General features: G+C 40.4%; 1 protein-coding gene across 12 annotated transcripts in view; it reads right to left on the bottom strand.

The window, feature by feature from the left end:
• FBXO25 (F-box protein 25) overlaps positions 1-12202 on the bottom strand; it is a 104842-nt gene that overhangs the window by 68209 nt on the left and 24431 nt on the right. For 8 of the 12 annotated variants that reach the window (XM_063709007.1, XM_063709009.1, XM_055348009.2 and 5 more), the window contains exons 3-5: positions 11676-11779; positions 10187-10236; positions 7418-7510 (exon numbers count right to left, since the gene is read on the bottom strand). In XM_063709007.1, coding sequence (XP_063565077.1) covers positions 7418-7510; positions 10187-10236; positions 11676-11779 — 247 coding nt within the window. Of the gene's footprint in view, positions 1-7417; positions 7511-10186; positions 10237-11675; positions 11780-12202 lie in introns of those variants that run through there. The other 4 variants (XM_063709008.1, XM_055348014.2, XM_055348013.1 and 1 more) reach the window with 2 other exon arrangements.

The following is a 12202-nucleotide window of genomic DNA, read 5'->3' as shown; positions in this document are numbered from 1 at the left end:
GTTACAAGGTCAAATTTAATTCAATTGAGGTCAGACTCTCAGGGGAGCTGAGGAGCACTTCCTTCAATGGAAATGGCCATTTCTGAGTGGTGACAACACTGTCATTTCTTGGACCTTCTTTAACAAATCTGTTCTCAGGAGCGTTAACATACTTTGCTAATACACTTTAATCCGGCATTTTTATGGGGGTAATTATAGGAAATGCCTGGAATTAAATAGCCTACAACCAATTCTTGGATAAACAATTAGGAAAACTGAAAAATATATATGTAAATATATCTTTTTCTGTATAAGAAAAGTCCTGCTAACTTAGGAAATTAGAAGGTATCTTTGTGTAGAATCTTTTTATAAAGTGGAAATAGGCTGGGCAGGGTGGCTAACACCTGCAATCCCAGCACTTTGGGAGGCCAAGACAGCCAGATCACCTGAGGTCAGGAGTTCAAGACCAGCCTGACCCATATGGCAAAACCCCCTCTCTACTAAAAATACAAAAAGTAGCCAGGCGTGGTGGCAGGTGCCTGAAATCCCAGCTACTCGGGAAGCTGAGGCAGGAGAATCGCTTGAACCCGGGGGGCGGAAGTTGCAGTGGGCCAAGATTATGCCACTGTACTCCAGCCTGGGCGACAAAGCGACTCTGTCTCAGAAAAATACAAAATAAAAAAATAAAGTGGAAATAACTTCCTCTGCTTCTAACTATGCAGCTTGCTTGAAGAAAAAAAAAAGTAACCTGTAGGTGCAGTACAACTATCAGCAAAAATGTAATTATCTTAGAGTATCTTCATAGTTCCTACTTCAAGTAGAACTTATGAAGGAGTTTAACTGTGGTAAAAAAAAAAAAATAATTGGAGTAACTTAGAAAACATTTATGTATACAATAGTCGGTTTGTATGCTCAGTCACTCATTCATTTTAGGAATAACAAGTGCCTACTACTTGCCAGGTGCTTGGGATATAGCAGGGCCTGAGTAAATTATTACACAACAGTAAATTAGCATTGGATTGTGTTGCTTAAAACAGCACTCACCAGAGCAAACAAAAGCCTGATTAGCAATATGATCTGAAATTTTAAAAACAGCCCTTTTCAACAGTTCCATCTAATTTGTCAGGTCATTATTTTATAATGTCATGTGGGATTGCTGGGTCAAATAGTATTTCTGGTTCTAGATCCTTGAGGAATCACCACACTGTCTTCCACAGTGGTTGAACTTATACTCCCACCAACAGTGTAAAAGCGTTCCTATTTCTCCACGTCCTCTCCAGCATCTGTTGTGTCCTGACTTTTTAATGATAGCCATTCTAACTGGTGTGAGATGGTATCTCATTGTGGTTTTGATTTGCATTTCTCTAATGACCAGAGATGAGCTTTTCTTCATGTTTGTTGGCTGCATAAATTTCTTCTTTTGAGAAGTGTCTGTTCATATCCTTTACCCACTTTTTGATGGGGTTGTTTTTTTCTTGTGAATTTGTTTAAGTTCTTTGTAGATTCTGGATGTTAGCCCTTTGTCAGATGGATTGCAAAAATTTTCTCCCATTCTGTAGGTTGCCTCTTCGCTCTGATAATAGTTTCTTTTGCTATGCAGAAGCTTTTTAGTTTAATTAGATCCCATTTGTCAATTTTGGCTTTTGTTGCCATTGCTTTTGGTGTTTTAGACATCAAGTCTTTGCCCATGCCTATGTCCTGAATGGTATTGCCTAGCTTTTCTTGTAGGGTTTTTATGGTTTTAGGTCTTGTGTTTTAAGTCTTTAATCCATCTTGAGTTAATTTTTGTATAAAGGTGTAAGGAAGCGGTCCAGTTTCAGTTGTTTGCATATGGCTAGCCAGTTTTTCCAACACCATTTATTAAATAGGGAATCCTTTACCCATTGCTTGTTTTTGTCAGGTTTGTGAAAGATCAGATGGTTGTAGATGTGTGGCGTTATTTCTGAGGCCTCTGTTCTGTTCCATAGGTCTATATATCTGTTTTGGTACCAGTATCATGCTGTTTCGGTTACTGTAGCCTTGTAATATAGTCTGAAGTCAGGTAGCACGATGAAAAGATTATAAACATTCTACTATAAAGACACACGCACACGTATGTTTATTGCAGCACTGTTCACGATAGCAAAGACTTGGAACCAACCCAAATGCCCATCAGTGATAGACTGGATAAAGAAAATGTGGCACATATACACCATGGAATACTATGCAGTCATAAAAAAGGATGAGTTCATGTCCTTTGCAAGGACATGGATGAAGCTGGAAACCATTATTCTCAGCAAAGTAACACAAGAACAGAAAACCAAACACCACATGTTCTTATTCATAAGTGGGAGCTGAACAATGAGAACACATGGGCACAGGGAGGGGAACATCACTCACCAGGCCCTGTCGGGGGCTGGGGGGCTAGGGGATGGATAGCATTAGGAGAAATACCTAATGTAAATGACGGGTTGATGGGTGCAGCAAACCACCATGGCATGTGTATACCTATGTAACAAACCTGCACATTGTGCACATGTATACCAGAACTTAAAGAATAATTTAAAAAATTTAAAAAAAAGTCATATGACGCATTTAAGAAAGTCACTTAATTTACATCAGAGGAAAATCAAAGTTTATAGACTTAGGAAATAAAGTCTTAATGAAAAAGCTCTTCACGGCTGTCAGGACAGCTACATTTTTGGTCTCTGTCCTTGATTCCATTGTGACCTTCAGCCCATGTCTCTGGGCCCCATTTTCTTGTCTTTACCTCTTGGGTCATAAATGGATCCCCATGCAGCTGTCATCCCTCTGCCTAAATCCTCCTCAAAAGAAAATCAAAATAGTGGCTAACACAGAGTACAGACTGTTCCAAAAGCTTCCTATGATGGAACTAATCTAATCTTTATAACAGTGCTCTGAGGTAGATGCTAAAATGTACCAGATACTATGGATGTGATGATGAAGTCATATGCTTGAGATCCCTGAGTAAACACATAAGAAAGAGACAGAATTCCAACAGCAGCTGTGTGGCTGCAGAGCCTCTCTCCCTCCCTGCCTCACCCTCGAGTCCCCGCCTGGGAGGGCTCAGGGTCACTCACTAAGCATCTTTCCCATGCGCTGCTGTGAGGCTGCTGCTATTAAGTTGCTACTATGGAGTAGTCATTAGTAGAAATTATGAAAAAATTTGAAAAAAAAATCTTCATATAGCCAGAGATTCTAGCCTGAGATGTCTTTCCTTATTTGCTTATTATTATTTGTAAAAACAGGGTCTCCCTATGTTGCCCAGGCTGGCCTCAAACTCCTGGGCTCAAGTTATCCTCCTGCCTCGGCCTCCCAAAGTGCTGGGATTGCAGGCATGAGTCACCGCACCTGGCCACCTTTCCACATTTAAGAGATCCTTGGGATACTGAGAAGCAGGAGTCCATCTCCAGACATGAGGAGCAGGTGGGCTAAAGGAAACAGGACTGGGGAGTCTTGGAGGGGCAGAGCAATGCCCAGGGACATAGAAACTTTTGAATAAAGATAAGAGAGACCGACTCTTCGCCTACATCTAAAGCAAATGAAAACATAAAAATAAATGATGGCAAGAAACTAAACTAAAAATACACTACCCGTGAAAGTATGTGACACTGGATGTACTATCTAATTGGTCCACTACAGGCAGAGAATGAAGTACTTCAGATAATTTATCAAATAACTAAAATTAGATATATAAACTTTACGATTCTGAAATCTTTTTTCCTACAGATGTGTGTACTTTAGGAAACAGAGCATATTTAACATTTTTATAAATTTCAGTTGCACACCGTGCAGCTTTCAGGAAGCTTTCACGCCGTGCACTGCCCTGCATGCACCTCCCAAGCCTCGGGCTGTTTGTGCCTGGCTGTCAGAAGCCACCTCCTGGCTGCCAGAGGGGCGAGGGGGAGGCTGTTCTTCTGAGTGCTATAAGCAAGCCCAGGACTCCAAGGGAATGATAACAAATGTGCAAAAACCACAGTCACATTAACCTATAGGCTCAGGACCCAGTTCTACTTCCTCCAGACAGCTTTTGGGTCCTGGTCTCCCTCTCTGTGTTTACAGCCGTCCTGGGTTTGCTGGGCACCTCCGAGTTCATGGAAGTGCAGCTCCTCACTGCAGTTGGGACACACTTACTCCACTTTGACAAAGGGGGTGTTGTTTTCAGCAGTGGGTGAACAGCAGTGAACAAATCAAGCCCCTGCTCCTGGGGCTCAACTGGGATGGGGACGCAGACAACTTAAACACGTGGCCACTGGCACACCTAAGGGCCACGGAATGCTGCTGACATGATGGGGGCGGTGAGGCCAAGGTCCCAGCCAGGTAGGCTTGAGTTGGTATTGCCACAACCCTGTGATCACTGGCAAAGAAGATTTCATGGTGGGAGTGTGACTAGAACTGGATTTCAAAGTTTCTTGAAAGCACTAGTTAGAAAAGCCAAGGTACGTTGATCTGCACACAGGAGGTGCTCAGCGATGCCAGCACTGATGGGCTCCTCCTGCCTTGAGTGAAGAGCATCTGCCCCTGGACAGTGAACAAAAGGTGGGGCCATTTTATGCCTCCAACAAGACATCTGGCTCAAACTCAACTTCAAAGATTAGAGTAAAAATGAAACTTCCATTCCAAACTACTTAACTTTATTTTGGCAACTGGAACAATCTGTAATTGAACACTAAATTCTACTACTAACTTTTATCCTAAGACTATGTAGTAATTATCGATTAGTCTCAGTTTAAAATTGCTGTTTAGATGGAAAAAATGATTTTACATAAAACATTAGTTGAAAGATACAGGCTGGGCATGGTGGCTCACACCTGTAATCCCAGCACTTTGGGAGGCCGAGGCAGGTGGATCACTTGAGGTCAGGAGTTCAAGACCAGCCTGGCCAAAATGGCGAAACCCCATCTCTACTAAAAATACAAAAAAGAATTAGCCAGGCATCGCGGTGCATGCCTGTAATCCCAGCTACTCAGGAGGCTGAGGCAGGAGAATCACTGGAACCCAGGAATCAGAGGTTGCAGTGAGCAGAGATCGTGCCACTGCACTCCACCCTGGGCAACAGAGTGAGACTCCATCTAAAAAAAAAAAAAAAGATACACGTTAAGTTTTTCATACAAATTCTTAAGGGCAGATATTACTAAATGCCATTAGAAAAAAAGGAAACCTTTTATCAAGCGTTTTAAAAAAATGCTTCTACATTTCTTATTTATAGGTATTCTAATAATACTGAGTGACATTATGGACAACTTAGCCTAAACTATGGAAAATCAAATTATTTAGTAGAACTGCAAGACAATCCTCTCAGTTGTTGTAGTAAGTGTTGCTACAAACATTTAAAACAGCAAAAAAACACCAAATACCTGCACAGTATGTATGATAAATGCATATGATAAAGTAAAAAAAAAAAAATAGCACACACTGAAAGAAAGCCAACAGAAGAGGGCACTGGGCATGGGCCAGGGAGGGCAAGAATTGGGATGGGGACATGGAGGAGCCCAATCCAAGGCAAGACACAGGCTCAGGCTTTACCACAGTCACAAAGGCTGCTTCTTGTTTTTGTTTTTAGCAGAAGGTAAGCATGAGCAAATCACTTTTTAGAGGTTAACTTTGCTGGACTTGTGAAGAATGGTGTGCAAGGTGCAGAGCGACTTCAGGAGAGGGAAGGTGGGATTCACACAGAGCAGGAGCACAGATGAGCCAAGCAAGGCCCTGCTTGGAAGGCAGCAATCAACAGAGATGCACAGACCTGCGAGGGTGCTGGGACAGCCATGCAACAATGCAGCCCTTTTGCTTCCTAAGCTCACCAGTTCCCTCGCTCCACGTCTGAGAGGTGGTTTGGAGAAACACAGCCCTTCTCAAGAGGGTTGCAAGGTAAGCTTAGTTGGTACATGAGTGCACAACACATTTTAATTTTTATAGTTATGCATTTATATGTATTAGACAAACGACCGACAGATAATTTACCATTTCACAGGTATTAGTGTTTAGGATGAGGCTAAAGTAGGTATTTCTGTTTAAAAAAGTAAATTTGAAGAAAAGCTACCCAGCAAATTATAGTAGTATGTGGTACACAGACAAAAAAAAAATTATGCAGTCGTCCAAATGACTGAAACTGATAAAATGCTGGTCCTGGTCTATGGATTCCCCCTCTGACAAAGCACAGAATACTTGCACCTTCTCCAGAGTCAGTGACCAAAGATGAGAGAGCAGGGCACCGAGCACAGAAACCACCAGGAGCCAATGACTTCCTCCTGTGCTCCATCCTACTCTCTCACTCACACCAAGAATTAAATCCTTTTATGTAGACAGATGGTCAAGAATTGCTACTATAAAGCAACTCAGTATGGTCTGAACTATCAGAGAGCTACATGGAGAAATAGTTACTGCTAAACAGACCTCTCTGCTGATGTTTTTCCCGGCTACTTAAGTCCTGAAAATTTCCACAAGGCTGAGTCAAATCTGCGTTTCATCATCTATAAGAAAGGTACCTATCGAGAACACCCTGCTGGCCAGTGTGTAAATATCTAAAGGAGGACTCAGAAAACACCGGGCAAGTCCAGCCCGCACGTGGTGGCTGGGCTTCAGTGAAGCATGGAGCACAACAGGAGTTTTAAGTAGTAGTTACATAAGCGCCCTGGAAATTCTGCTCAGAACCAAACTGAACAAATAACATTATCTAAGGCTTACAATTATTTAACTCCCTAAATTTTTGGTCCTCCCAGTAGCACTTTTAAATGCCTAAAAGCAATTAAAAGAAACATTTTTCCAATGTCTCACAGAACCATTAGAAACACAAAATTAATAGCTTCATAAACTATAGCTTCTATTTTATCCATAATAGAATGAAGGTGCATAAACCACATAGTAATTAATCTTTGGACAAAAGCAAACAATAAATGGAATATATGGCTAAGATCCTTTCTTTTTGAGTGTGGCCCAAGATAAAAATTTCTTCCAAAAGGGTATCATTAATGCAATAAGGCTTTCGTGGAATTCTATTTTGTATGAAATTCCTGTTTTCTATTAGCTACTTCTTCCTCTGTGACACAAGCCTCACTTCTTGTAAAAAACACGAAGCAGAAAACATTTGTGAAATCATCAGGTAAAGATCCCACGACCGTTCTATCACTGACACAGTATGTAGGTACGTGGTACAACCCCCAAGGGACCACCTTGTGGCATCCTCAGCAACCACAGAGCCACAGGGCAGATGAGTGTTTGTTCCCACTGAGGCTCTGCAACCTCTGCCACCAATACTGGAGAAATCCTCCAACCTCACTGTTTTCTCCTGAACTTGTTCCCTTCTGTTTTTCGATTAATACGCAGCAAACAGACACACCTTCAAGCTGCCAAAAGCATCTTAAACGTTGTACACTTACAATCTTCAAAATACAGTTGTTCAAAAGAGTCATCAAAGTAGTTTTTGAAATAGAACACTTACTTTGACCACATAATTGAACCTTCGGATATCTTGAATTGCACTTGAGAAGTCTAACCGATTAAAGGCTTCTCCCAAGGTGCAATAGCCATGCCTCTGGAAGAGCAACACAGAAGTTAAAATAAGTCAATTAGCCAAAAAGAATTGGCAGTTAATGTCAATTAATTGTGCGATTAAACAAATTTTTGGCAAAGGACAATTTGTTTTTATTTTGAAGACTGATTTTAGATTTAGATGAGAGTATAGTAAAATTATAGCAATGCTAATAATTTAAGCTGTTTATGTATACCTGAGACACCGTTAACTGACATTTTTTACAACCTGCTGAAGTAATGACAAAGACAAATATTTATTAAATATCTTGCTGGTTTGTTTTGTTGGGGACAAACTGGGGTGTGGACGACGTTAAAGCTAAGATCATAAAAAAACTGGATTCATTCTAGGCTACGCAACTAAAAATACATACATCATCTACTTAGCTAAACTGTAAGGATGTAGGTGTTATAAATATCTAGTTGAAACACAGGATTTCTCTGCAGGGGAGGCATGCACTGCCCGAGTTTGAAGTATAACATGGGATTTCTCTCCAGAGCAGCCATGCACTGCCCAGGCTGGAAGTATGCACAACCACAAGGATCAGGGCTGGGAGAGGCGCTTCGGTAGCAAGAAGGTGCCTCTGAAAACCAGCATTGGGATGGAGAGGGCTGAAGGCAAGTGCTGGATGTGACCATGGGCAGCTTTCAGGCTGGGAGCACGGACGCCAGGAACCCAAAACACCAAAAAAACTGGTGCTTAGACCTACAGGTCCAAGAACCGAAGGAAGAAAATGAAACAATTTATTTTCAGTACTGTAAACACTGCTGCTATTCTCTTAGATGTTTTTCTTCCATGATATACCCTTATCCTGTATTGGTTTGTATAGATTAGCACATTAGGTTTCAGAAGTCATTTTAAACTCCATCTTCATCCTCCATATTTGAAATATGTAAAATCTACAGATTTTCAGGTCAAAGTTGTAGAGATAAGTAAGCTAGAAAACAATAATAGAAAACATGAGATGATTGGTCTCAGATTCCAAACAGGTGACTTGAGATGTCCTAGAGAAAGCAGCTGGAGTCATAGCACCTTTGTCTCTAACAGCCGATACACTCAGAGGCTCATGTGCTTCTGTGCGTCAACCCCAATCGCCCTGACGGGTGCACAACTCAACGAAATATACTCATTTAAGACATCCAAATATGTTGACTGAGTGCCTGCTATGTGGAAAACATTTTCCTGGGAACTCTGGGGAAAGGAAACACTCATTTTGATATAGATTATAATCTGAAATCCATCACAGCTGATATTCCACACGATGGTATAGCAGGCACTTTCCAAGGTCACCACCCATCTCACAACAGGAAATTAAATCTGATTCACAGAGCAGACCACAAAGAGCATGTCTGGACCTAGAACCACAGCACGTAACCTCGGAAGCGGTGAGACACCAGCCAGCATGGACAGGCAGCAGGCACTTGCTCTGTACCAGGTGAGGGTGTGGAGACATGACGTGGTGCAGGGACACCAGCACCCAGTCCTAGTTCTGGTCCCTCTCAGCCTTGTTAGGTCCTGGTTCCTAGGATTCCAGGGAGCATCCCCACAGCCTCACAATAAGATCCTCCTCTCCTGCATATGCTAGCTTGGATGGGATCCTCTGTTCTGTAATCAGTATGGCAACAGAGCAGATGAAATATTTAATGGTCTTTCATGAGCACTAAATTTTGTTTTTCACAAACTAGGTTAGATTCTGTCAAATAATCGTCTAATGGTGTATTCGAGTGTATATTAAGGATCTGATTCATTCTATACCCACTAACCATAACCAAACAGATTAAGTTTTCTTTCTCAGAATCTAATCCTTCAGTTTCTTGGAAGCTGGACTAGTTTCAGAGCATCTACAAACATTTCTGGAATATTTAACTTACCCTGAAATAACATATGATAGACAGTAATTCCCTAAATTATTTTCCCCAATTGTTGCAAAATAAAGCAAATGCAGAGTTTCTAGGACTATAAAAGGAACTCAACTTCCCGGATCCTAGTAAAGAAAGAGGAAACAGCTTGAAGCTCTCTCGTTTGTTTTATGGCTCATGAAAAAGCTTTAGCCCAACTTGGCAAAAGAAAGGCAGGGAAAGAGTTCACACGGCTCTGCACAAACCCAACCCAATTACTAATTTCATGTTAGCCACTCTTTATGTGGAATTAGAGGGCTCACAGATGCCCTGCCCTCCAAAACACGCCCCAGGGAGGACACATTCCCATCAGCATCAGGGGTTCATGCTAACACAGAGAAAATGCGTATGACTGCAGGAGTCCATGCTTGGTTTAAATAGCCCTGCTGTAGACTCAGATATGTACAGGTAGGCAGGAACCACACACTGCACACATATACCACATGCCACCACACACCATACATCCCACACACCAATGTGTGCACAAATACATGCACAACCATACATACACAGCATACATACAACACACATACACCATACACACACCACACACCAATGTGTGCACAAATACACAGCCACATACCACATGCAAGCACACACAATGGAAAATCACTGCCTCAAAAGCTCCTCATATGCTATTATCTGTTAGAATGTGAACCATAGATCTGATATTGCAAGAGAAATGTGTTTTATGCAACTTTATTAATACATTTATTTAATGTGACTCCATATTCAACAGAAACAATACAAGATACTCTCTTATTTATAATAGAATACTTACTTCTTTTGTGCTTTCTTTATGGACATAGATCCATTTTTCACGATAAAAACCTAGAATAAAAATTACCTTTGTTTTTAAAATCTGGCAAATCATTTCAAAATGAAGATTTTAAAGGAATTTAAATAATTGGATATGTTAACAAAATTATCTGACTTACTATATTAACAAGAAATGCTTTTACTTGGTTGAATGCAAACAGAATTGCTTTGTTTCTTTAATCAGTTTAAGATATGAACAATGATTTCAGACAGTACCAAGTCCTAGTAACTTAGAAGAAAATTAGTATTATTAATGACTGAAGCCATATGAAGACATAAATGATTATAAAATGCAATTACATTACTACATTCCTATGTACCCTAATAAAAAGTTCTATTCTTCTATTGCTGTGTATGGTACTCCATAGAAACAATTTTTTCAGATAAATCTTAAAAGTTTCAAGAATCACACTAACTATATTCTCCATGTGACCCTATCTTCTTCATAAAGTAGTCCCCCCGTATTCACAGTTTCACCTTCTACAGTTTCAATTACCCACAGTCAGCTTTGGTTTGAAAACATTAAGTGGAAAATTCCAGAAATAAACCATTCATAAGTTTTAAATTGTGTGCCATTCTGGGTGGTGTCATGAAATCTCACACCGTCCTGCTCTGTCCTGCCTGGGATGCAAATCCTCCCTTTGTCAAGCAAGTCCTACACTACAAGCCCCTTGGTCACTCAGTAGCCGTCTTGGTTATCGGATCACCTGTTGAGATATCACAGTGCTTGTGTTTAAAGAACCCTTATTGTACTTCATAACGGCCCCAAAGTGCAAGAGCAGTGATGGTGGCCATCTTGCTATAACTGTTTCATTTTATTATTATTCTCGTTAATCTCTTACTGCACCTAATTTATAAATTAAACTTTATTATAAGTGTGTATATACAGAAAAAAAAACATAGTATCCATAAGGTTTGGTAGTATCCACAGTTTCAGGCATCCACTGGAGGTCTATCCCCTGAGGTAAGGGAGCCTACTATACATTAACACGTGTCTTGGTAACTCACAGATCTGCTACATGATAGAGCTCTATGCCCTCTCACAGATAGGTCCCACCTCCAGCCTTCCCCTGCTGCCATCTAACATCCTAAACTCCAGCTCTGAATGTCTGTCTCCTGCTCTGAATCTTCAGTGACTTCAAAACTCAAGTCAGGACACCTCTCAGTTTGGCCTCACTGCTCAAGATTGAGCTGAATTCATCACCATAATTCAATCATTCAGATTCATGGGCTGTTTTGTGGGTTTTGCTATCTCTTATTTTGTTTTTGCACATCTTACCCACTGAAACGGTTGAGCTGCAAAAAGTTTGATCACTAAATCTGTAGGCAATGCTGGATACTGGGCTGTTATTTACATATTTGTATCACCTTTTATTTCATAAGACAGCATTGTCAGAGTAATTTAGTATTTCAACATAATCAACAAGTAAAATTAATGAGAATGATCTTACTTTGAGTATTTGTGTCATTTCTAAAATGGTCCTTTTTCCTTTTTTTCGATGCATATTCATGCTCTTCATTATTGAATATTTCTCCATCTTCACTATTTAAGATACTGAAATAAAGACACATTGTATTAAAATATTTTTTCAGGGAGATCTTCATTTGGCTTTTCTTTTGTAAAAGGATACAAATACTTCAAAGTGACAGACTGTGGGCTTGAAATCACAAGGGTAATGTCTAATACATTTTTGTTTCATTTTGAGAAATAAGATGTATCCTGGTTCTTTGAGAATATTGTACCAGAAAGTGCTGAACATGTTTTAGAATCTCTGAAGGGTCTTGATATACTTATCCAAGGTAGTTTCAAACATCAAAATGCTTATTAAAACAGAGATTTTTTAAAAAACAACTATTAAAGCTCCAGAAAAAAGATGGTAAGAATATGATGATACCCAATACTGACCAATGACTTGCTGTATACCTTACCCCATGCTGAGTAACCACTCAACATTTCTGTTTACTCCCTGTATAAGGG

This window comes from Gorilla gorilla, chromosome 7, assembly GCF_029281585.2.
Source record: "Gorilla gorilla gorilla isolate KB3781 chromosome 7, NHGRI_mGorGor1-v2.1_pri, whole genome shotgun sequence".
Classification (NCBI taxonomy): Eukaryota; Metazoa; Chordata; class Mammalia; order Primates; family Hominidae; genus Gorilla; species Gorilla gorilla.
Note: the sequence above shows the minus strand (reverse complement) of the source record. Positions and strands in the feature narration are given on the sequence as shown.